The following is a 27433-nucleotide window of genomic DNA, read 5'->3' as shown; positions in this document are numbered from 1 at the left end:
ATGTGGAGGAGGGAGACTCAGCAGTCTATTACTGTCAAACATGGGACAACTCTGCTCAGGAGAACGTATCACAGTGATTTACACTGTGACAAAAACCTCCTCACTAACTACTTCTGCTTTTTGCGTCTCTGTACATGTCCACTGATAATAGAGCCACAAACAAGCTCAGTGTAACATCCCACCAAGTCCAATCATTTGTTTTCAACAATGTAAAAAAAACTTCATTTCCTTGACCAAGAATGTTAAGGTCGTGGGGAAGGTGAGGACCCAGAATGCAGAGACAATTTAACAAAGTTTATTGATTTCAAACAAACAAAACACAACAGCAACCAAAAAGAAGAGAACAAAAAAATAAATTAAAAAAATATATATCACCATTGGGGAAAAATGCAGCTCAGGCAGAAAAAAAACAAAAATCACTGCTGGCGAAAAACTCAGCAGACAAGAGCAAACAATCGTTTGGGAAAAATACAAAACTCACATGAGCGAACCAAAAGCACTGCACAGAACTACAGCATCGGCTGGAGAAGCGTGGCAGGGACCAGGAGATCAACCTGTGGTGAGACACAGAGGGTAAGAGAGGGAATCATCTGGTACAGGAGTGTGGGAGAAGCCAGCTTAAAAAGGAGAGTCTTGATGAGCGAGGATTAGAGTCAGGTAGGTCAAGAAGCCGCTCACTTCACAGGAGATCAGCCCCACCCCTGCCACACTCCAGCCCTGCAGAGAAACAGAAACAGAACCAGAGCAGACAAAACACAGCCAGAACAAAGAACCGATGAAAGGACATATTTATAAGTATGTTGCATTCATTCTTTAACAATCATAATATTGATAATAATAAACTTATTGAAGAAGTTAATCAGTAAAAACATTTCACCTTCATCCACAATAAACTAGTTTTTTTTTAAAGTTAGGATTCAAACCTTATGTGGTGTTATACATGAAATTTTCAGGGGTCAGGTGGACTGTCAACATCGTGGTTTTAAAAAAATGAAGCCATAATAATTAATGTGAAATAAAAGTGCTAACTTAATCTTGATTACAAGCAATAGAGGCAACATGTGGCTCATATTTGCCATTTGCCACTGCTACATCAGATCTATCATTAAAATGTAATCCTTCTGTTATGTCCAGTTAACTCTGTACTCAAAAGCAACACTCAAAGGCTGATGATGATTGAACACAGTTTACGTAGGACTTGGGAAAGGTGAGACGAATTGATGGTGAGCTCAACTGGAGTTCTCACGGCTGCAGGTGAGCTGCTTGGAGCAGGTGTGTCTGCTGAACAGCAATCAGGAAGTGAGGAGCAGAGGAGAGCTACGACCACAACACATCCACAGACAAACACACAGAGGAACAAAGAGGGGAGCACAGGAGACACGAGGTCAGGGAGAAAACACAAGAAACACCAGGAATAACTGAACGTGACGATGGCTGCAGAGGCTGGGGTCCTTCATATATGTTGTTTCTGTTGGATTTAGTCTGATCAGTCTCAGTATTAATGAGTGCACACAGAAGGATTCACAAATGTAAATCAGGATTTATAAATAATCTGAAATCCAGCAACATCATATTTATCATGTGATTATGTTTTTTTTTTAAGTCTTTTGACTTGAACAGATCCTTAAAAAGAACATTTGTACCACCCCTGAGAATATTAACACTCCTCCTCCTCCTCCTCCTCCTCCTCCTCCTCCTCCTCCTCCTCCTCCTCTCCTCAGTGTCTTTATAAGCTTCAGTCTCTCTTCTCCTCACACTCCAACCCTGCTCACCTCTCAGCTGGACAGTAAGGGACGTTTACAGCACACACTGACAACATGCTGGGGACCCTCTGCACTCTCATCACTGCTCTAACATGTAAGATATTCTTCTCATTGCTTTTATAGCTCATATTTTCACACACAAACCTTTCACTCATGCATTTTTCTCTCTTTGTTGACAGATGTTGATGCAGCGAAAGTGCTGACCCAGACGCCTGCTGTCCACACAGTTTCTCCAGGACAAGAGGTTGTTCTCAACTGCAACATTCAGAGAGATGATAACCAATATGTCTATTGGTACAAACAGGTTCCTGGTGAAGCTCCTCAGTATGTTCTGAGATTTTACCACAGTCACAGTACACCCGACTTTGGAACAGGATTCTCCTCAGACAGATTCAACTCTAAAGCTTCATCAAACACAGATTACCAGTTCATCATTAAGAGGGCAGAGGCAGGAGACTCTGCTGTCTATTACTGTAAAACATGGGACAACTCTGCTAAAGAGTTCGTATCACAGTGATTTACACTGTGACAAAAACCTCCTCACTAAATACTTCTGCTTTCTGAGTCTCTGACACTAGTCCACTGATAATAGAGCCACCAAACAAGCTCAGTGAATAATTATGATAATATTGCATTCATTCTTTCACAATGAAAAATTGATGAACAGAACTAACACAAAAATGTGAGAAATGCACCAGTTAAAACATTTCACTTTCATCCATTGTCCTTTGGATTTTCGACTGGCAGTCAGCAAACAGACAATGCTTTCTGTAACTTCCCCAGAAAAACATGAAAATTATATTTTCAAAGTTCTTCACTCTTTTATTGGAGTCTCATATTAATGCTGAGAACTATCTAGTGTTAATTTGCCAAACATAAACAATATTAAAAGTACAACAACAGGTCAAGATTTATTACACGAAACTAAACTCACAGTTTACAGAAATAAAATGCTATTTTATCTTTATAATGTTCAAAAAAGATTTAAATAATGGAAATTTGCAACATGTTCTGTTTTCCTGATTTAAATTCTCAAAATGTAATAAATCCTATTTTACAGAAATCCTCTAGTGCACATAGCGATGATTATTATAGTTACACTGAGATTCAATTGAAGACCCCAACACTGTCCTCTGTCACTATAATCAACAACACTGTGTCTGATGTGAAACATTTAAGTTTCTGGGATCCACAATCTCCCAGAACCCAAAGTGGACGTCCAATATCACCACAATCATCAAAGAGGCCCAGCAGAGGATGGACTTCCTGTGTCAGGTCAGGAAGTTCAACCTGCCTCAGGAGCTGCTGGTCCAGTTCCACACTGCAGTCATCCAGTCTGGACTCTGTTCATCCATCACTGTCTGGTTTGGATCGACCACCAAACAGGACAGAACAGACTGCAACAGACAGTCAGGACTGAAATATAGAGTCCTGTGTACACGTTAGAGCTGATTGTTACTCAGCACTGTTTATTGAACATATTGTCAAAAACAACTGTGAGAGGAAGAGTTCTGAGATCCAATGAAGTCACATTTAGTTTCTGTGTTATGGTTTTCACCAAGGTTTTGAACAGGAGCCAGTGATGCAGACCAGAGAGAAGGCAGGTAAAATAACAGAAATGTATTAATAACAAAAAGCGCACTCTAACAGAGTGGAAATAACTAAGGGAGCTCCGTACGACGGGTCTGAGGCAAGGCACATGTTGAAGTGGCAGACAGGCAACTGAAACACAAGAAACACACCTTTAGTGGTGGAACAAAGAAAACACATTCGCACACTCACAGTAGCGAGAGAGAAAGTACTCACAATAATGGATCACAAACAGGCCTGGAAGGAATCTCTGGAGGAAAGAGACTGGAACAATCCGGCGACAGCTCGGAGAGAGCTCTCTCCTTAAATATTGAGCCTGATGAGCAACCGGTGTGCACAGGTAGGCGGAGCTGGCCAGGTGTAGGACACGCCCAGCTGCACAGGCAGGGGGAAAGACAGACAGACAAAAACACACAGGGACAAGGGAAAAGGAAACACAAGGGAGAGACACACTGCCAGATCCTAACAATCTGATCATCTTTACTTCATGTCTTTGAAATGAAACAGCACTTTAAAGAGAACATTTGTATCAACCCTGAGAATATTAGCACTGATGAAAGGTCATCATCAGGCCTGCAGAGACAACAAGAACAACAACAAAACAAACTGGAACAAACTGATTTTGTGCATTTGTATTCATAACTGAAACCAGTGTTGAGTGTTGAAACTCCTCCTCCTCCTCCTCTTCTCCTCTCCTCAGTGTCTTTATAAGCTTCAGTCTCTCTTGTGAAGAAGTCTTTTTCAAATCATCCATCCATTTTCTATGCCGCTTATCCCTTTCGGGGTCGCGGGGGGGCCGGAGCCTAACTTGGCTATCAACGGGCGGGAGGCGGGGAACACCCTGGATGGGTCGCCAGCCAATCACAGGGCACAAACACACAACTATTCACACTCACACCTAGGGGCAATTTAGAGTCACCAATCAACCTAATGAGAATGTTTTTTTTGGTCTGTGGGAGGAACCCACACATGAACAGGAAGAACATGTAAACTTCACACAGAAAAGCTCGACCGGGGAATCGAACTGGCAACCTTCTTGCTGTGAGGCACGCGCACTACCTGCTGTGCCACCGTGCAGCCCTTTTCAAATCATCATGTTGTCATATTTTGGGGTTGGGGGGAGACATTGTCCACAGAGACAATAATGGAGACAGAAAAGACTTTTTCCTTCACAGAAGATAAGAGAGCAAGAAATGTGGCAAAGCATGCAGATTGAAGCAAAGCTCCTCCTCCTGTCAGTCACTCTCAGTTTCAGTGTTGTCTTAAATTGCTCCTCCAGCACCTCCTCTCCTCATCCTCCAAACCCTCCAATCTGTCAGCAGGAAGCTCACTTTCCAAGTTCCAAGGCCATTCTCAGCACACACTGACAACATGCTGGGGACCCTCTGCACTCTCATCACTGCTCTAACATGTAAGGAGGCTGACTTACTGCAGCTTTGAGCTCATGTTGGATTCATCAGTCTGTGTGTTTCTCTTGACTTCATGTCATCTTGTTGTTTCCAGGTGTGAGTGGTGTGACGGTGGTGACACAGAAGCCTCCTGTTGTGACGCTGAGGACAGGAGAGACAGCCACCATGGACTGTAACCTGGGCACTGTGACTAACAGTGCTGCTCGCTGGTACAAACAGATTCCAGGAGGAGTTCCTCAGTTTGTACTGGGGTTTTATCACAGCGATAGTTCTCCCACCTATGGCTCTGGTTTCTCATCTCCAAAGTTCACATCTACTCATCAGTCACAATCAGATTATCGTTTGATCATCAACAATGTGGAGGAGGGAGACTCAGCAGTCTATCACTGTGCTACATGGGATGACTCTGCTAAAGAGTGGGTATCACAGTGATTTACACTGTGACAAAAACCTCCTCACTAACTACTTCTGCTTTTTGACTCTCTGACACATGTCCACTGATAATTGAGCCACCAAACAAGCTCAGTGTAACATCCAATCATGTACAATTTGTTATGTTTAGTAAATCAAAGTTATTTTAATTTGGACCCAAGAGGCAGAAACAAAACAGCACGAGAAACAAGGGAGCTGTTCAAAAACACAAACGGTTTATTACAACCAAACAATAACCACCAAATACGACCAAAAAGACCCGAAATCCAAGAAAAACATAAATTCAACCTTAAACATAATTTCTACTACTCCGTGGCGAGCGGGTAGGACAGCAGACGACTCTGCAGATGAACTAACTAATGAAACCACAATGTGGGAACACAACAGAGAAAACCAAAGCGAGATACGCACACAGGCGACTATGAACAAACTAAATCCAAGGTTACTATGAGCACAAAGACGAAATGGCTGGAAAGTCAAGGCGAGACACGAGATAATCTGGCAGCGGGATGATGCCGCTACGCTGCTTAAATGCAGTGGAAATTAGTGGAGTCAGCCTCAGGTGCGTCGTCTGCCCACAGCACTGCCAGGCCACACCTCCACTGCAGACACAGAGGGAGAAAAAACACACAGACAACTAAGAAAAGAAAAATCATAATCACACACCATAACACAATCATTTGTTTTAGAAAATTAGAATAATTTTATTGTTTTTTCCCCCAGAATTGACAAAGGTATATATTCAAGTATGTTGCATTTATTATTTTACAGTAATAATATTATTATTAATAAACTAATTGGAGAAGTGAACCAGTAAAAACACTCCACTTTCATGCAGAATAAATTAGTTTTTGTTTTGTTTTGTTTTGTTTTGTTTTGTTTTGTTTTGTTTTGTTTTGTTTTGTTTTGTTTTGTTTTGTTTTGTTTTGTTTTGTTCATTCAACAAATGATCTGGAGGTCTGGTGGACTGCCAACATTGTGATTTTAAAAGATTGTTTTGTTTGTTCTATTTACACATAGTTAAATGTTTATGTTGACCGTTGTTCAGCTTTGTTCTGAGCTGTATGTCTATTTCTGTACGTACATTGAGGGCAACAGAAACCAAATTCTTTGTGAGTCGAAACATACTTGGCCATTGAAGCCGATTCTGATTGTTACTGAACACTGTTTACTGCTCATACTGTAATAAACAACTGTGAGAAACCCTCAATCTGAAATCCAGCAACACCATATTTATTATGTGATCATATTTTGATTCAAACAGCACCTTAAAAAGAACATTTGTACCATCTCTGAGAATATTAACACTAATATAAACTCCTCCTCCTCCTCCTCCTCCTCCTCCTCCTCCCCCTCCTCCTCCTCCTCCTCCTCCTCCTCCTCCTCCTCCTCCTCAGTGTCTTTATAAGCTTCAGTCTCTCTTCTCCTCACACTCCAACCCTGCTCACCTCTCAGCTGGACAGTAAGGGACGTTTACAGCACACACTGACAACATGCTGGGGACCCTCTGCACTCTCATCACTGCTCTAACATGTAAGATATTCTTCTCATTGCTTTTATAGCTCATATTTTCACACACAAACCTTTCACTCATGCATTTTTCTCTGTTTGTTGACAGATGTTGATGCAGTGATCGTGCTGACCCAGACGCCTGCTGTCCACACAGTTTCTCCAGGACAAGAGGTTGTTCTCAACTGCAACATTCAGAGAGATGATGGAAATTATGTCAGTTGGTACAAACAGGTTCCTGGTGAAGCTCCTCAGTATGTTCTGTATTTTTCCTACGGGAGCAGTTCACCCAGCTTTGGAACAGGATTCTCCTCAGACAGATTCAACTCTAAAGCCTCATCAAACACAGATTACCAGTTCATCATTAAGAGGGCAGAGGCAGGAGACTCTGCTGTCTATTACTGTCAAACATGGGACAGCTCTGCTTCTGCAGCTGTATCACAGTGATTTACACTGTGACAAAAACCTCCTCAATGAAAACTTCTGCTTTTTGAGTCTCTGACACATTTCAACTGATAATAGACTCAAACAAACTCACTGTGCAGTTTCAAAAAAAATGTTGGGCCCCTGTGTGAAACATGTATAGAAGCAGAATGTGATGAATATTCAAAATCCCACATTTTATTGAAAATAACACAAAATATGAAATGTTGAAACAGAGAAATTTCATTGTGGTCTGATCATGACATCCTCATTTAGAATTTAATGCCAGCAACAGCAGTGTCCCAAGGTTTTACAAGTCAGACTTCAGCTCTTTTGTGGTGTTCATCTTTTCTTCATTGATCAAATGTTTGCAGGTGAAGCGCATCAGCAACATTGATTTGAAAATAATAATAATGTAAAAATATTTCACAGATCTCAGTTACAAGCAATTTACACACATCGATCTGAGCAGCAGCAAGATGAATCGCCCCATGGAGTCCAGACACTGTTGATGGCAGATGAGTCTGTTGATTGACAAGCTGATGATGATGATGAAATGATGAAAGTGAAGATGTGTAAAGACTGGATGTGAGGATCGGATGAGAACAGCTGATATCTTCATTGACAGCCCCTGACAATGTCAACAAAGAAACCATGCCTGAGAACAGTGAATATATGATCGTCTGAGAAGGGCAATAATAATAATAATAATAATAAGAAGAAGAAGAAGAAGAAGAAGAAGAAGAAGAACGTCTTAGCGATGTTGTTTTCTTGATGTCGCAGTGCCAGCTGCTCCTCCTCCCTCTGTGTCTTGTCCCATCATCTCTGCTGATGAGGCTCATCAGTTTCATGCCGTCCATAATATCTTGATCATATAAATGGAGTCATATTTGGGAGAGCAGTCACGAGTCATCAGCATGCTGGATATACACATGTATGCATGCATATAATCTCTTCATGGTGAAAAGTAACCTATTACTTTAATCGTGAAATACTTATTCAGCACTATTTGTTCTCCAGAAATTTTTTGATGTTCATTGTTGTTTTACATAATTTTCTCTCTTGCATGTACGTAAAGTTAAATGTTTATGTTGACCTCTAGTCAGCTTTGCTCTGAGCTGTTTGTCTATTTTTGTATAAGTACACTGAGAGCAACGGAAAACCAAATTCCTAGAGTGTGTAAACATACTTGGCCATTAAATCTGATTTTGATTGTTACTGAACACTGTTTACTGCTCATAGTGTAAAAAGCAAGTGTGAAAAACCATCAATCTGAAATCCAGCAACATCGTATTTATCATGCGATCACATTTCTTTTTGGTCTTTTGACTCAAACACCTTAAAAAGAACATTTGTACCACCCCTGAGAATATTAACACTGATGTAAACTCCTCCTCCTCCTCTCCTCCTCCTCCTCCTCCTCCTCCTCCTCCTCATCCTCCTCCTCCTCCTCTCCTCAGTGTCTTTATAAGCTTCAGTCTCTCTTCTCCTCACACTCCAACCCTGCTCACCTCTCAGCTGGACAGTAAGGGACGTTTACAGCACACACTGACAACATGCTGGGGACCCTCTGCACTCTCATCACTGCTCTAACATGTAAGATATTCTTCTCATTGCTTTTATAGCTCATATTTTCACACACAAACCTTTCACTCATGGATTTTTCTGTGTTTGTTGACAGATGTTGATGCAGCCAAAGTGCTGACCCAGACGCCTGCTGTCCACACAGTTTCTGCAGGACAAGAGGTTGTTCTCAACTGCAACATTCAGAGATATGACAGCAGTGCTGTCCGTTGGTACAAACAGGTTCCTGGTGAAGCTCCTCAGTTTGTTCTGGGTTTTTACTACGGGAACAGTTCACCCAGCTTTGGAACAGGATTTTCCTCAGACAGATTCAACTCTAAAGCCTCATCAAACACAGATTACCAGTTCATCATTAAGAGGGCAGAGGCAGGAGACTCTGCTGTCTATTACTGTCAAACATGGGACAACTCTGCTAAAGAGGACGTATCACAGTGATTTACACTGTGACAAAAACCTCCTCACTAACTACTTCTGCTTTCTGACTCTCTGACACATGAACTAATGCTCTCTGTAACTACCCTACAGAAAAAATAAGATAATTGTGTTGTCACTGAAAAATAGTTCAAAAGTTTACTTATACTATAAATAAGAAATGGAATAAATAATGTAACGAGGTTATAAAATTTTAATTTAGAACACAATATTTTTAATTAAAAATTTAAGTCTAACACAGAATGTAATCAAACAGGAAAAAAAAACATCAGCACCTGTCAATAATTTTTTGTCAATCCCATTTTCTGCAGGATTGCTCTAAACATGAGTGAAACATGACAAAAGGTAAACACACAAAATATTAAACATTCCGACTCAATGTGCTGTTTCCCCGCTGCTTCTCTGACGTCAGCCAGCTCTCTCGCTCCTCTCAACCATTCGGTGAATTGAAAGTTTATTTCAACCAATCCAGAGTTAGTAATTGTTGCCGAAACATTAAAAAGGTGATCCAAGAAGGTTTTTGTCGAGTTTTATTTTGTTTTTGATGCATTTGAAGAAGTTTTTTTAAAAATGCTAAAATTACTGTTTTTTTGAATGGAGTCTGGTGGCGCAGAAACAGCGCTACAACAGCTGTTTCTGCTTAAGCAAAACAGATCTTACTCATCAACAAAGAAGTATCTCTGTATGGATTCTTTCCATAATAATGTCAGACACTTATTTGTCGGGTAGCACGGTTGCACAAGTGGTCACACTTGTCGCCTCACAGCTAGAAGGCCCCCGGAATCCCGCTGTGGGCGCTGGTGGCGTGTCCTCCACCACGCCTTCGGTGCCTGCTGCTCGAGGAAAAAAGGGGGCCTTTCTGTGTGGAGTTTGCATGAACCAAAGGTATCCTCCTTAAATCATTCCCACTAAAAACATGCAAGAAGATCACCAAAGGAAGGAGAACCGAAGCACCGAAGGAGAACTGGTCCCCGGGCGCTGGCGTCGGCTGGCGGCTGGCAGCTGACAGCCCACCGCTCCTGGTCTGCCGCGGAGGATCGACAGACCGAGGATGGGATAAATGCGGAGGAAATAATTTCACGGGAAGCATGCACTGTAAAAAAAAAAAAAAAAAAAAAATTAGGTGACCCGACTTAACTATGTCAAGTCATCTTGTTGCTTTGACGGAGTTAATTTGAGTCAACTTATAGTGTCAAGTTTTTTACACTTCAAAACATCAGTTCATGCAACATACAGTCTGTTGACTCAACTTCCTGCATCAAGTAAGTTGAACTTAAAAATATTATTTCAGATAACTTTGAGATGTTGGTTGAATTTATTTTATCAAGTTCCTACAACTGTGAATCAAGTTGGCTCAACATGGAATACATAATTGCTATAACTTGCGATTTGTTGACTCAACTTTCTGTATCAAGGAATGTGGACAGGAAAACATTACTTAAGAGAACTAAAAAAGATGTTGGTTGAACTTATTTTATCAAGTTAGGGCAACATTATTATTTTTTCTCATGCTTTATTGCCAAGTTACTTGAGTTTACAGAAATTGCTAGATTTCAAAATTTTAAGCAAAATAATATCTACAAAGAATCTCCATGAGAATTAGACAAACTAAATATTAACCCAAGAAAAAATAGCTGAACAGACAATTCAATAAGGACCTTTATTTAACCCCCAACAAGTCCAACTTCAAGCAGCCTTGCTTCAAAATAAGTGTCCATGGATGTCGAGACATCAAAAAAGACCTTCTTTGGGACATATTAAAAAAATAGCCCTTACACCCTCTAACACACTTTTGCTTGGGACTGCTCACAGACTGAAATTACATTGTCCCACACATAAATAATAATAATAATATAATACATAAAAAGAAGAGCCTTCCTTTGGGGAAAAGCAATAACTCTCCGAGTTCAACAGAGTTCTTTCTGAGTGAATGTTCAGAGTTGCTGCAGTAAATTGCAAAGAGTCATAAAAACAAACAAAAAAACGTATCTGAAAAACTTGCTCAAAATGTTGAAAATGAAAACATTCAAACATTACTGAAATGTCCACTCTCTTGACAATTTCTCTATAACATCACATGGATTAGTGTTCCTCCAAACAGAGCAATAGAAATAAGTCAGAAAATGAAAACAAGGTGGACATATAATGGACAATTAGTGTGCGTTGGTTCGGCGAGGAGAAACACTTGCAGGACCACCTCATTGAGGGGCAGTTGCCCCAAACAGCACAGCCTACACTGAAGTGAAGTAACCCTGTACAGAAAAAGAAAGAAAGAAAGATATACAACCATTATCAGCACAAAACACACTAAGTTCAGTTTCCTTAATGTGTATGTGTATTTTTAGATATGCAAAATACTGTGTATCGCCACAAATCTCAGAAAAATTGCACAGTTCACAATTTAAAGCTTCCAGATTTTAATGTATCCTAACATGAAATAAACACGACTTTATTATAAAGTGGACACACTTGGCCATGTCACTCATCTGAATGGTAAGTGATTACATTGTAAAAACAGAAGCCACATGGCACAGCACTGACAAGACAGCGACAAAAGAGCTTCTCATGAGTGATGTGTGTACCGTTACATTTTGTATCCATGGCAACGCACAGCGGTGGCAGCCATAGACATAATATACGTAGACGCCTCATTACGTGCTGGAGCGTAATCCAGCATCGCCGCCATCTTGGGTGGGTCTCCGCTAGCACCAGAGCCAACCAAAGTCAACGTAAAGAGAGCAACTATGCCCCTATTTTATTTATTTATTTTATTTTATTTATCTTCCCAGCCCCAGTTGCAAGCTTAACAGGGTAGTGTAAGACGCTGGAATGACCTGGAATTTTAAAGCTTACTTTTCCAGGCCAATGAAGTGCCGAGGTTCTCACCCTCTGAAATGCAAATCGCCTCTCCTTAATCCTAAAAACACTCATTGTGAAAAACTTTCTCTCTGCTTATCTCTGGTTCTCGGTTGCTGTTGTCTCTTGCTGTCGGACGCGCACCGGAAGTATTGCCCGGAAGTACTGCCCCGCACACTCAAGTTCGAAGGTCAATGGTTGCCATATTGTGCACGGAGCGAATAGGAAGCGTCAGTGAATGAGGCGTCTACGTATATTATGTCTATGGTGGCAGCTGCCAGATGGAGATCAGACCTGGGTCTTTTTGGTCAATAGGAAAGGAGCTATATGCCGATCTCTAGCGGGTCGACTAGCATTAAAAAACCCGCATCGACCCCGCTTATTTCATTGGGGAAGCGGCTCATAGTTACCGGGCTGACACTTTTTTTTTTGTTTGTTTTTTTTGTTTTTAAATTTGAACTCGGTCGACCCGCTTTCAAACGGCATAGGGCTCCTTTCCCACTGGCCAAAAAACGTTTACCGTTCTCCCCCACTGCGGCGCGTTGCCATGGATACAGAGTGTAACGGCACACATGAAAACAATCACCTATCACTACGTGTTTATACAGCATCTAACTCTACATGAAAAATATCCATACACTACGGAGGTGGTCAGTGTTTTTCAACTCCTCTTCCTCGTGGAACATAAGTTGCTCTGTTATTTCGCTGCCTTGTCAATCCTGTGCCAGGTTGTTTGAGTGCGAGCAAAGCCTCTTGTACAAGTCGCAACGTCACGTATATTAGCGACACATTTTTCCGTAATAATAAAGACAAGTCTCGCACTGTTTCACTCCTATAAGAGTACACTGTCGGTGACGAATACTTGTTACAGTCGAATATGAGGCTCAACCCTACATTAACTTGCTGTTTCACTCTGGCGGCGCTAGCTAGCTAGCGCTACATGCTAAAGTATTTCCGAAAAAGAACGAACATGAAATATTCATCACAGGTTTAACATCTTGACGGATCATTTGAGATGGAGAGACATTAGACGACCAATGCACATTACCAACAGATGAACCAACAAAGCTAAAATAATTTTAAGTGTACTTACTGGACGGCTCGGCTCCGAGGTAAAAAGATGGCATTCGGCTCGGATTTAAAGTTCAACACTGCGCGTGACGTCACATTGCGGGCGCATGAGTGTTGGTTGAAATGCCCACATACGTATTTGCTGAAGTTAACTGAATGGATTATCATGGGTTTTTAATGAGTTTCCGCGCTTTTTTCAAGTTGAAGTTGTTTGAACTCTTTTTACTTTGTTGTAATGGGTAGAGTTCTCTCAGTTTGACAGCAATAGTCCTTCTGACTAAAAGCCCAAATCCCTTTTAACAGTACGTGTAGTTCCACTGTGTCCCGCTCTGAGCTCACGCAGAAACCTGAAATTTGACCTAAAAGTGTTCCTCGATACCGGTCGGTGAATCTTCTTTCACTCATGCACACGGACAGTCAATCTGGTTGTATGTGAACGTGCAGGATAGCAGACCTCCACCTGCCCAGCAAGATCACGGGACTGCCGTTCACCTCAGGCGCACGAGGACATCGTTTGCATGAAACTGTGGCCAGGTAAGATTCATTATGCGAAAAGTACACATTTGAATAACATGCCTAAAACTCAGTGATAGTTTATGATGTATTTGTAAAATCTACGGAGAAATATAACTGTTTTTGACAGTGTGGCACTCGCTTTCGTCCCGAAGTGAGGACTCTAACGGGACGCTGCGGGGCTCGCCAAACCGCAGTCAAAAATCTACAAATTTAAAGTTATCTCGCTTTTTCTCCAAAATCTGTGTCGGTCCGCGTGTTTTCGATCTGGGAAAGTAATCAGTATGCTCTGTTGAGTAATTCGGCTTAAAAAATTGACCATGAAAAGGTTTTTAAGGTGTTTTTTCTGTGCTTCATCAATTGCTTATTAGATCAGGCGAATTGAACTGCGTTCGTCTGTGGCTCATCGAAGCTATGGCTTGTTGGGTGCTTCCTGACATTAACGGATCATTAATGTCGCGTCTTAGCTGACATATTTCTGTTCTATATTTGTTTTATTTTGTATGGGGCAGCAATCTCTCCACATAATTGACTGTTCAAGGTCAATTATAGGTAGGGTTGCCACCCATCCCGTAAAATACGGAGTCGTCCTTTAATTGACAATTAAATGTTGGGACGCGATTTGTTCCGTATTTTCACAAATGTCCAATACACATGTCTGTCACACACACACACACACACACACACACACACACACACACACACACACACACACACACACACACACACACACACACACACACACAGAGGAAATACTAAGGCCAGCAGGAGGGGATCTGTGAGGGGATCGTCATTGGTGTTTCTATGGTGAATGTGGGCGGGTCGCTGAGCTATTGACCGGCGTAACCACGCAGTTAGTTTCACCGCTCCGTCTCATGAATGAGCAGAGGACTCTCGTGAGCTGCCTGAAGTGTTATTTTCCTGTTTTATTTGCATTTCGTCCTTTTATGAGAGCTGAGGACAATAGCAAGCAGAAAAAAGGCTGAAAAAGTGTTTTCAACAGAGGAGTTTCTCCGTATGCTTGGACGAGATAACGGTACTCTGCTCAGATGCGCCTAAATGAGCGCGTGTGTTACATCTGTACGACTGCTCGGGTTCATTCTCAGCATGTACTTTTGCACAGTCACCTTTTCCTCGAGTAAAAATTCAACCACATACATTGAACGGAGTGGACTTCATTTTTGTTATGACGATGCTACAATCATGGCAGGCCCCTATAGACCTATATGCGCAGCATTTTTTTTTTTTTTTATGACGGTACCGCCCAACCCTACATCCCACCATGTCCAATCATTTGTTTTAGTAATAATTTTGTTTTCTTTCCACAAGAATTGACAAAGGTAGATATTTATAAGTATGTTGCATTCATTCTTTTACAAGAATAATATTAATCATAATAAACTTGTTGAAGAAGTGGACCAGTAAAAACATTCCTCCCTCATCCAGAATAAATTAGGATTCACACCTGGTGCTGTGTTCATAGTTTCTTTACTCACAAAATGTTCTGGCGGACTGGCAACATTGTGGTTGTAAAAAGATTGTTTTGTTCGTTCTATGTACGGATAGTTAAATGTTTATGTTGACCTTTGTTCAGCGTTGTTCGGAGCTCTATCTCTATTTCTTTGTACATACTTTGAGAGCAAAAGAAAACCAAATTCCTGGTGTGTAAACATGATTGTTACTGAAAACTGTTTCCTGCTCATACTGTCATAAACAAGTGTGAGAAACTATCAATCTGAAATCCAACAACATCATATTTATCTTATGTTTATTTATGTGATCATATTTTCTTTGTCTTTTGACTCAAACAGCACCTTTAGAAGAACATTTGTACCACCTCTGAGAATATTAACACTGATGTAAACTCCTCCTCCTCCTCCTCCTCCTCCTCCTCCTCCTCCTCCTCCTCTTCCTCCTCCTCCTCCTCTCCTCAGTGTCTTTATAAGCTTCAGTCTCTCTTCTCCTCACACTCCAACCCTGCTCACCTCTCAGCTGGACGGTAAGGGACGTTTACAGCACACACTGACAACATGCTGGGGACCCTCTGCACTCTCATCACTGCTCTAACATGTAAGATATTCTTCTCATTGCTTTTATAGCTCATATTTTCACACACAAACCTTTCACTCATGGATTTTTCTCTGTTTGTTGACAGATGTCGATGCAGTGATTGTGCTGACCCAGACGCCTGCTGTCCACACAGTTTCTCCAGGACAAGAGGTTGTTCTCAACTGCAACATTCAGAGATATGATGGAAATTCTGTCCGTTGGTATAAGCAGGTTCCTGGTGAAGCTCCTCAGTTTGTTCTGAGTTTTTACTACGGGAGCAGTTCACTCATCTTTGGAACAGGATTCTCCTCAGACAGATTCAACTCTAAAGCCTCATCAAACACAGATTACCAGTTCATCATTAAGAGGGCAGAGGCAGGAGACTCTGCTGTCTATTACTGTCAAACATGGGACGACTCTGTTGATGCAGCTGTATCACAGTGATTTTCACTGTGACAAAAACCTCCTCACTAACTACTTCTGCTTTCTGACTCTCTGACACATGAACTAATGTTCTCTATAACTACCCTACATGAGACTGTCAAAAACTCAAACCACCGTCATCAATCTGATCGTGAAAAAACAATTTCATATAAAAGTTTCTTCCAAATCTCTCTCAACACTGAAATTGAAGAAATAATTAGATTTAGCATTTGTTGTTTTCTGTTTTTCATTTAATTCTTTTCATTTGCACGAGACAGTAAAAACACCAACTACTGATAAACAAAGATAAACAGAGAATTTCATTCTTACTGTTGGGGATAAATATATGTGATCAATATCTGTATTGATCAGTCAGTGGAAATGATGAATCACTTCTGTTTGTGGTCTCAGAGACTCCGTCTGTGAAACCAGATTAAATACAATGGATTTGAATCAGCTCCATCTGTGTGATTGGTGCTGTCGGCACTTTTTATGCAGCATTTCACCTCCCAAACATCAAATCAGTCTCCAGAAGTTCATGTTATTGCAGTTTTATAACAGTCTGTTCATAAGAGGTCTAACAGGGAGTTTGACCTCTCTGACGTTTAATTGACCTCAAACATCAGAAATGTCACCATGTGTCAAAACATCTTTCACTTTTCTACATATTGAGTTTTAATGAGGTCATAAGAAGAACATATTGAGTATATTTGCACATACAGCAGTGGGTCTGTGGGTCTCCAACAAAGTCAACAAAACACAGGGTGAACACTGTTACAGGACAAAATCCACAGCCTGATAAGTTCAGTACAGCAGGAGCCATTTTTGTGAGTCATTATGTCTCTGACATTATATCAACTGCTTTGGTTAAATCTGATCGTTTGAAGACGACTTTTGGCTGCAGCAAGTTAAACAGAAAATGACTGTTATCCCATCCCTGCAGTCAATAACAGCCAACCAAGTTCAGCTGCATTGTCTGAATGATGTTCCTCATTAACATTGGACTGAATTGACTGATGATATCTGGACTTTGAACATGTCCAGCATGAAAACAAAAGGATGCAGCAGAAGACTGAGAATCAGTCCTCAAGTCCAGCAGTGTCTGTGAGCAGAAGCAGACTGATGAAGTGAATGAGATGTTGACAGTGAAAGTTGGTCTCAACAGGATGTTTCAGTTCCACTCCCCTCATCAGTGAGAGTCAGGAGGTTTTTGTACGGCCATGTGTACAAACTGAATCACTGTGGTATTCGGACAAGGCACCAAGCTGACTGTGACAAGTAAGTACTTTTTAACTGATCACAAAACAAGACAGATTCTCTGTTTCTGAGTCAAATTCAGTCAAAATCATCAATTCATATCAGGCTGACTGTTTAGAAAGTCAAACATGTTGTTGAGTGAATTTCACTTTGACTTCTTTTCATCTGCTTTGATGCCAGACTGTGTCTTTGAGGACAAAGTAAAGATCTGCTAATGATCAAAATATGTTCAATGATATCTACAAATACTCTGAAGTGTTTTGATGGCTGAGCAATTTTAACATTTCGGCAAAATCTGTACAAAATTATTTTATATTTTCAAGACTGATGACACTTTTGTATCATTGTAAAACCAAATGCTAAATAATCTGTCAAATGTAATTTATTCTGTTATATCAACACTAAATTATTGAGTTTAATTTATTAATGTTTACTTACTAATCTTTTAAAGTTTAGGAAATTGTTTGAAGTTTTTTATATACATGAATGTAGTTTTTCTCTCGATGATTAGACAGACAACAGCAAAACAGCTAAATGACCACTGATTTACTGTCGTGCCATTTGTGAGACACAGAAAGTGACTTCATGAATTTGTTCAACATAAAAATGATCCTGAATGAATCCAAATATTTCTCAGTTTGTAACTGATAGACTTTGTTTGAAACAGGAAGAGTGCTCATATTTTAGGTGATGATTTCAAAATGTTTTCACTCATTTAAAACGCTTCTTCACTTCTTCACTGTGTTTGTTGTATTGTTGAAGAAAACAGGTCAATAATCTGCTGCTGTCATGCTTTGTATCAGTGATTCGATTTGGAGTTATTTGATGAATGTCCTTCATGTATTTTCAGGCTCCAGCCTCCCTCCTCCTGTCCTCACAGTCTTCCCTCCGTCCCGTGCTGAGCTCCAGTCCAACAAAGCCACTCTGGTCTGTCTGTCCAGTCAGTCTGTGCCTTTTGCAGATGTGAGCTGGTTGTCTGGTGGGAGTCCAGTGAGCAGCGGGATCTCCACCAGCACCGCTGTTCAGCAAGCAGACCAGACTTTCCGAATCAGCAGCTCTCTGGCCATCCAGACGTCAGACTGGGACATGGATAAGGTTTACACATGTAAAGTGTCTTTGGGCTCCCAGACTTCACAGAAAGACATCAACAAGTCCCACTGTCCCACTCAAGAATAGCAGAGGAGCAGAATGAGCATTTCAAAGCTGCTTCTTTACTCTTTGTGCTCTTTGCTCATGACAAGGTTGACATGTTAGAAAAGATGTGTCTGCATGCTTGTAATAAATGTTGTGACAGTGAGGTGGAGGTGTTGTATCAGCTTTGCAACTGCTGCGTTTGTCCAGACTCATTCAATAAAAAGTAAACAGACCAAAAACTGTGGACAACAAAAGTGTTTGTATTTATTTGTTTTGTTGAAAACATCATTTAAAACAATAACGTTCATCAAAATGTTGTAACTGTCAGGAGATTTTATTTTACTCCTCGTGTTCATCTCACATCTCATGAATCCAGGACACAGAGATAACAGACATATTTGTGTCTGATTATTACTTCAGTGTGTTTTCTTCAGAAAGCTACATTGTTATTAGGTGTTAATTTACAATAAAAGCTCAACAGACAGATTAATATCACCTTTTTTTTTGGTTTAAGTTGCTTGCAGCCGTTACAACAATCAGATGAAATGAGCAAATGAAACTGAGTTTTCATTCTCCGTCAGTGAAGCGTCACCTCTCTGCTCCTCCCTCTCTTCCCTCCCAGGATGCACCTGCAGGCCTCCTCTGCTTATTTATAACTGCATGTAAATGAAGAGGTCAAGTGTCAGCTCTCTGTGAAATCAGAGGGAACTCAATTCAATCCCTTTTACTAAGAAGTGAGCAAAGAAACAAATCTATGACAATAAAAGTGCAGGAAGTCTTTTTCAAATCATCATGTTGTCATATTTTGGGGTCGGGGGGAGACATTGTCCACAGAGACAATAATGGAGACAGAAAAGACTTTTCCCTTCACAGAAGATGAGAGAGCAAGAAATGTGGCAAAGCATGCAGATTGAAGCAAAGCTCCTCCTCCTGTCAGTCACTCTCAGTTTCAGTGTTGTCTTAAATTGCTCCTCCAGCACCTCCTCTCCTCATCCTCCAAACCCTCCAATCTGTCAGCAGGAAGTTCACTTTCCAAGTTCCAAGGCCATTCTCAGCACACACTGACAACATGCTGGGGACCCTCTGCACTCTCATCACTGCTCTAACATGTAAGGAGGCTGACTTACTGCAGCTTTCAGCTCATGTTGGATTCATCAGTCTGTGTGTTTCTCTTGACTTCATGTCATCTTGTTGTTTCCAGGTGTGAGTGGTGTGACGGTGGTGACACAGAAGCCTCCTGTTGTGGCGCTGAGGACAGGAGAGACAGCCACCATGGACTGCAACTCTGCAATAGATGGACCTCGCTGGTATAAACAGATTCCAGGAGGAGTACCTCAGTTTATACTTAATTTTTATCACAGCTGGGGCTCTCCCAGCTATGGCTCTGGTTTCTCGTCTCCAAAGTTCACATCTACTCATCAGTCAGAATCAGATTATCGTTTGATCATCAACAATGTGGAGGAGGGAGACTCAGCAGTCTATTACTGTGCTACATGGGACAACTCTGCTAAAGAGTGGGTATCACAGTGATTTACACTGTGACAAAAACCTCCTCACTAAATACTTCTGCTTTCTGTGTCTCTCATAGGTCTTGGCTGGCAGTCAGCAAACAGACAATGTTTTCTGTAACTTCCCCAGAGAAACATGAAAATTATATTTTCAAAGTTCTTCACTCTTTTATTGGAGTCTCATATTAATGCTGAGAACTATCTAGTGTTAGTTTGCCAAACATAAACAATATTAAAAGTACAACAACAGGTCATAATTTATTACACTAAACTAAACTCACAGTTTACAGAAATAAAATGCTATTTTATCTTTGTAATGATCAAAAAAGATTTAAATCATGGAAATTTGCAACATGTTCTGTTTTCCTGATTTAAATTCTCAAAATGGAATAAATCCTATTTTACAGAAATCCTCTGGTGCACATAGCGATGATTATTATAGTTACACTGAGATTCAGTTGAAGACCCCAACACTGTCCTCTGTCACTATAATCAACAACACTGTGTCTGATGTGAAACATTTAAGTTTCTGGGATCCACAATCTCCCAGAACCCAAAGTGGACGTCCAATATCACCACAATCATCAAAGAGGCCCAGCAGAGGATGAACTTCCTGTGTCAGGTCAGGAAGTTCAACCTGCCTCAGGAGCTGCTGGTCCAGTTCCACACTACAGTCATCCAGTCTGGACTCTGTTCATCCATCACTGTCTGGTTTGGATCGACCACCAAACAGGACAGAACAGACTGCAACAGACAGTCAGGACTGAAATATAGAGTCCTGTGTACACGTTAGAGCTGATTGTTACTCAGCTCTGTTTATTGAACATATTGTCAAAAACAACTGTGAGAGGAAGAGTTCTGAGATCCAATGAAGTCGCATTTAGTTTCTGTGTTATGGTTTTCACCAAGGTTTTGAACAGGAGCCAGTGATGCAGACCAGAGAGAAGGCAGGTAAAATAACAGAAATGTATTAATAACAAAAAGCGCACTCTAACAGAGTGGAAATAACTAAGGGAGCTCCGTACGACGGGTCTGAGGCAAGGCACATGTTGAAGTGGCAGACAGGCAACTGAAACACAAGAAACACACCTTTAGCGGTGGAACAAAGAAAACACATTCGCACACTCACAGTAGCGAGAGAGAAAGTACTCACAATAATGGATCACAAACAGGCCTGGAAGGAATCTCGGGAGGAAAGAGACTGGAACAATCCAGCGACAGCTCGGAGAAAGCTCTCTCCTTAAATATTGAGCCTGATGAGCAACCGGTGTGCACAGGTAGGCGGAGCTGGCCAGGTGTAGGACACGCCCAGCTGCACAGGCAGGGGGAAAGACAGACAGACAAAAACACACAGGGACAAGGGAAAAGGAAACACAAGGGAGAGACACACTGCCAGATCCTAACAATCTGATCATCTTTACTTCATGTCTTTGAAATGAAACAGCACTTTAAAGAGAACATTTGTGTCAACCCTGAGAATATTAGCACTGATGAAAGGTCATCATCAGGCCTGCAGAGACAACAAGAACAACAACAAAACAAACTGGAACAAACTGATTTTGTGCATTTGTATTCATGACTGAAACCAGTGTTGAGTGTTGAAACTCCTCCTCCTCCTCTTCTCCTCTCCTCAGTGTCTTTATAAGCTTCAGTCTCTCTTGTGAAGAAGTCTTTTTCAAATCATCCATCCATTTTCTATGCCGCTTATCCCTTTCGGGGTCGCGGGGGGGCCGGAGCCTAACTTGGCTGTCAACGGGCGGGAGGCGGGGAACACCCTGGATGGGTCGCCAGCCAATCACAGGGCACAAACACACAACTATTCACACTCACACCTAGGGGCAATTTAGAGTCACCAATCAACCTAATGAGAATGTTTTTTTTGGTCTGTGGGAGGAACCCACACATGAACAGGAAGAACATGCAAACTTCACACAGAAAAGCTCGACCGGGGAATCGAACTGGCAACCTTCTTGCTGTGAGGCACGCGCACTACCTGCTGTGCCACCGTGCAGCCCTTTTCAAATCATCATGTTGTCATATTTTGGGGTCGGGGGGAGACATTGTCCACAGAGACAATAATGGAGACAGAAAAGACTTTTTCCTTCACAGAAGATAAGAGAGCAAGAAATGTGGCAAAGCATGCAGATTGAAGCAAAGCTCCTCCTCCTGTCAGTCACTCTCAGTTTCAGTGTTGTCTTAAATTGCTCCTCCAGCACCTCCTCTCCTCATCCTCCAAACCCTCCAATCTGTCAGCAGGAAGCTCACTTTCCAAGTTCCAAGGCCATTCTCAGCACACACTGACAACATGCTGGGGACCCTCTGCACTCTCATCACTGCTCTAACATGTAAGGAGGCTGACTTACTGCAGCTTTCAGCTCATGTTGGATTCATCAGTCTGTGTGTTTCTCTTGACTTCATGTCATCTTGTTGTTTCCAGGTGTGAGTGGTGTGACGGTGGTGACGCAGAAGCCTCCTGTTGTGACGCTGAGGACAGGAGAGACAGCCACCATGGACTGTAACCTGGGCACTGTGACTAACCGTGTTGCTAGTTGGTACAAACAGATTCCAGGAGGAGTTCCTCAGTTTGTACTGAGGTTTCATCACAGCCACAGCTCTCCCACCTATGGCTCTGGTTTCTCGTCTCCAAAGTTCACATCTACTCATCAGTCAAAATCAGATTATCGTTTGATCATCAGCGATGTGGAGGAGGGAGACTCAGCAGTCTATTACTGTCAAACACATGACAGCTCTGCTAAAGAGGACGTATCACAGTGATTTACACTGTGACAAAAACCTCCTCACTAACTACTTCTGCTTTCTGACTCTCTGACACTCGTCCACTGATAATAGAGCCACCAAACAAGCTCAGTGTAACATCCCAACATGTCCAATCATTTGTTTTCGAAAATTTAATTATGTTTTCTTTGCTCAAGAATTGACGAACATACATATTGATAAGCATTCATTCTTTTATAATGATATTATTATTCATAAAAAACTTATTGAAGAAGTGAACCAGTAAAAACTTTTCACCTTCATCCAGAATAAATTAATCAGGCCTCACACCTGGTGCTGGGTTCATATTTTCTTTATTCACCAAATGTTCTGGGGGTCTAGTGGACCAGCAACATTGCACTTTTAAGAGATTGTTTTGTTTGTTCTATTTACATATAGCTAAATGTTTATGTTGACCTTTGCTCAGCTTTGTTCTGAGCTTTATGTCTATGTCTGTGAACGTACATTGAGAGCAACAGAAAACCAAATTACGTGTGTTTGTAAAAATACTTAAAGCTGATTCTGATTGTTACTGAACACTGTTTCAGATTTAAGATTTACTTGATTGATCACACACAACACAACACAACACACATACATATGCCATGCTTTGGTGAAATTGTTTCCTCCACATTTAATCCATCCTGGAAGTCCTTCCTCTGTATCAGACCAGGAGTGGTGGGCTGCCAGCCAACAGCGGCGTCTGGGGACCCAGTTCCTTCTTGTCACCGTTGGTCAGGTGGTGGTGATCTTCTTGCATGTTTTTAGTGGGTTTTTTATGGAGGATACCCCAGATGAACATGGGGACAACATACAAACTCCACACAGAAAGGCCCCTTTCCTCGAGATAAAGGGCAGCAGGCACCGAAAGCATGATGGAGGACACACCCCCAGCATCCAGAGCGCCCCAGACGGAAATCGAACCCGGGACCTTCTAGCTGTGAGGCTACAGTGTTACCACTGTTCCACCATGCAACCAATACTGCTCATACTGTCATAAACAACTGTGAGAAACCCATCCATCCATCCATTATCTATACCGCCTATCCCTTTCGGGGTTGCGGGGGGCTGGAGCCTATCCCAGCTACAATGGGCGAGAGGCGGGGTACACCCTGAACCGGTCGCCAGCCGATTGCAGGGCCACTGTGAGAAACCATCAATCTGAAATCCAGTAACATCATATTTGTCATGTGATCATATTTTATTTGTCTTTTGACTCAAACAGCACCTTAAAAAGAACATTTGTACCACTCCTGAGAATATTAACACTGATGTAAACTCCTCCTCCTCCTCCTCCTCCTCCTCCTCCTCCTCCTCCTCCTCAGTGTCTTTATAAGCTTCAGTCTCTCTTCTCCTCACACTCCAACCCTGCTCACCTCTCAGCTGGACAGTAAGGGACGTTTACAGAACACACTGACAACATGCTGGGGACCCTCTGCACTCTCATCACTGCTCTAACATGTAAGATATTCTTCTCATTGCTTTTATAGCTCATATTTTCACACACAAACCTTTCACTCATGGATTTTTCTCTCTTTGTTGACAGATGTTGATGCAGTGATCGTGCTCACCCAGACGCCTGCTGTCCACACAGTTTCTCCAGGACAAGAGGTTGTTCTCAACTGCAACATTCAGAGATATGATCGTGCTTATGTCATTTGGTATAAACAGGTTCCTGGTGAAGCTCCTCAGCATGTTCTGAGATTTTACTACGGGAGCAGTTCACTCTACTTTGGACCAGGATTCTCCTCAGACAGATTCAACTCTAAAGCTTCATCAAACACAGATTACCAGTTCATCATTAAGAGGGCAGAGGCAGGAGACTCTGCTGTCTATTACTGTCAAACATGGGACAACTCTGCTAAAGAGGACGTATCACAGTGATTTACACTGTGACAAAAACCTCCTCACTAACTACTTCTGCTTTCTGACTCTCTGACACATGAACTAATGCTCTCTATAACTACCCTACATGAGACTTTAAAAAAGCATCATCAATCTGATCTTGAAAAACCAGTTTCATACAAACATTTCTTCAAAATCTCTCTCAACACTGAAATTGATTAAATAATTTAGCATTCGTTGTTTTCTGCTTTTCATTTAATTCTTTTCATTTGCACGATACAGTAAAAACACCAACAACTGATAACAAAGATAAACAGAGAATTTCGTTCTTACTGTTGAGGATAAATATATGTGGTCAATATCTGTATTGATCAGTCAGTGGAAATGATGAATCACTTCTGTTTGTGGTCTCAGAGACTCCGTCTGTGAAACCAGATTAAATACAATGGATTTGAATCAGCTCCATCTGTGTGATTGGTGCTGTCAGCACTTTTTATGCAGCATTTCACCTCCCAAACATCAAATCAGTCTCCAGAAGTTCATGTTATTGCAGTTTTATAACAGTCTGATCATAAGAGGTCTAACAGGGAGTTTGACCTCTCTGACGTTTAATTGACCTCAAACATCAGAAATGTCACCATGTGTCAAAACATCTTTCACTTTTCTACATATTGAGTTTTAATGAGGCCATAAGAAGAACATATTGAGTATATTTGCACATACAGCAGTGGGTCTGTGGGTCTCCAACAAAGTCAACAAAACACAGGGTGAACACTGTTACAGGACAAAATCCACAGCCTGATAAGTTCAGTACAGCAGGAGCCATTTTTGTGAGTCATTATGTCTCTGACATTATATCAACTGCTTTGGTTAAATCTGATCGTTTGAAGACGACTTTTGGCTGCAGCAAGTTAAACAGAAAATGACTGTTATCCCATCCCTGCAGTCAATAACAGCCAACCAAGTTCAGCTGCATTGTCTGAATGATGTTCCTCATTAACGTTGGACTGAATTGACTGATGATATCTGGACTTTGAACATGTCCAGCATGAAAACAAAAGGATGCAGCAGAAGACTGAGAATCAGTCCTCAAGTCCAGCAGTGTCTGTGAGCAGAAGCAGACTGATAATGTGAATGAGATGTTGACAGTGAAAGTTGGTCTCAACAGGATGTTTCAGTTCCACTCCCCTCATCAGTGAGAGTCAGGAGGTTTTTGTACGGCCATGTGTACAAACTGAATCACTGTGGTATTCGGACAAGGCACCAAGCTGATTGTGACAAGTAAGTACTTTTTAACTGATCACAAAACAAGACAGATTCTCTGTTTCTGAGTCCAATTCAGTCAAAATCATCAATTCATATCAGGCTGACTGTTTAGAAAGTCAAACATGTTGTTGAGTGAATTTCACTTTGACTTCTTTTCATCTGCTTTGATGCCAGACTGTGTCTTTGAGGACAAAGTAAAGATCTGCTAATGATCAAAATATGTTCAATGATATCTACAAATACTCTGAAGTGTTTTGATGGCTGAGCAATTTTAACATTTGAGCAAAATGTACAAAATTATTTTATATTTTCAAGACTGATGACACTTTTGTATCATTGTAAAACCAAATGCTAAATAATCTGTCAAATGTAATTTATTCTGTCATATCAACACTAAATTATTGAGTTTAATTCATTAATGTTTAGCGACTAGTCGTCTAAAGTTTAGAGTTTTTTCATATAAATGAATATAGTTTTTCTCTCGATGATTAGACAAACAACAGCAAAACAGCTAAATGACCACTGATTTACTGTCGTGCCATTTGTGAGACACAGAAAGTGACTTCATGAAGTTTTTCAACATAAAAATGATCCTGAATGAATCCAAATATTTCTCAGTTTGTAACTGATAGACTTTGTTTGAAACAGGAAGAGTGCTCATATTTTAGATGATGATTTCAAAATGTTTTCACTCATTTAAAACGCTTCTTCACTTCTTCACTGTGTTTGTTGTATTGTTGAAGAAAACAGGTCAATAATCTGCTGCTGTCATGCTTTGTATCAGTGATTCGATTTGGAGTTATTTGATGAATGTCCTTCATGTATTTTCAGGCTCCAGCCTCCCTCCTCCTGTCCTCACAGTCTTCCCTCCGTCCCGTGCTGAGCTCCAGTCCAACAAAGCCACTCTGGTCTGTCTGTCCAGTCAGTCTGTGCCTTTTGCAGATGTGAGCTGGTTGTCTGGTGGGAGACCAGTGAGCAGCGGGATCTCCACCAGCACCGCTGTTCAGCAAGCAGACCAGACTTTCCGAATCAGCAGCTCTCTGGCCATCCAGACGTCAGACTGGGACATGGATAAGGTTTACACATGTAAAGTGTCTTTGGGCTCCCAGACTTCAGAGAAAGACATCAACAAGTCCCACTGTCCCACTCAAGAATAGCAGAGGAGCAGAATGAGCATTTCAAAGCTGCTTCTTTACTCTTTGTGCTCTTTGCTCATGACAAGGTTGACATGTTAGAAAAGATGTGTCTGCATGCTTGTAATAAATGTTGTGACAGTGAGGTGGAGGTGTTGTATCAGCTTTGCAACTGCTGCGTTTGTCCAGACTCATTCAATAAAAAGTAAACAGACCAAAAACTGTGGACAACAAAAGTGTTTGCATTTATTTGCTTTGTTGAAAACATCATTTAAAACAATAATGTTCACCAAAATGTTGTTACTGTCAGGAGATTTTATTTTACTCCTCGTGTTCATCTCACATCTCATGAATCCAGGACACAGAGATAACAGACATATTTGTGTCTGATTATTACTTCAGTGTGTTTTCTTCAGAAAGCTACATTGTTATTAGGTGTTAATTTGCAATAAAAGCTCAAC

The 27433-nt window shown here is 41.2% G+C and overlaps 2 protein-coding genes across 2 annotated transcripts; both read left to right on the top strand.

Annotated features, from left to right (window-relative positions):
- Nucleotides 1-4724: 4724 nt before the first annotated feature.
- LOC139343313 (immunoglobulin lambda-1 light chain-like) lies at nt 4725-18692 on the top strand. The gene is made up of 4 exons (XM_070980875.1): nt 4725-4764; nt 4857-5178; nt 17295-17332; nt 18162-18692. Exons 1-4 carry the CDS (start codon nt 4725-4727, stop codon nt 18485-18487), a joined length of 726 nt encoding a protein of 241 aa, XP_070836976.1. The 3' UTR covers nt 18488-18692.
- A 3566-nt stretch (nt 18693-22258) lies between these two features.
- On the top strand, nt 22259-27085 carry LOC139343314 (immunoglobulin lambda-1 light chain-like). Its single transcript, XM_070980876.1, has 4 exons — nt 22259-22298; nt 22391-22716; nt 25821-25854; nt 26671-27085. Exons 1-4 carry the CDS (start codon nt 22259-22261, stop codon nt 26994-26996), a joined length of 726 nt encoding a protein of 241 aa, XP_070836977.1. The 3' UTR covers nt 26997-27085.
- The last annotated feature ends 348 nt before the right edge of the window (nt 27086-27433 follow it).

Source organism: Chaetodon trifascialis, chromosome 15 (assembly GCF_039877785.1).
Source record: "Chaetodon trifascialis isolate fChaTrf1 chromosome 15, fChaTrf1.hap1, whole genome shotgun sequence".
Lineage (NCBI taxonomy): Eukaryota > Metazoa > Chordata > Actinopteri > Chaetodontiformes > Chaetodontidae > Chaetodon > Chaetodon trifascialis.
The sequence above is the reverse complement of the archived record's forward strand: the minus strand, read 5'-3'. Positions and strand labels throughout refer to the sequence as shown.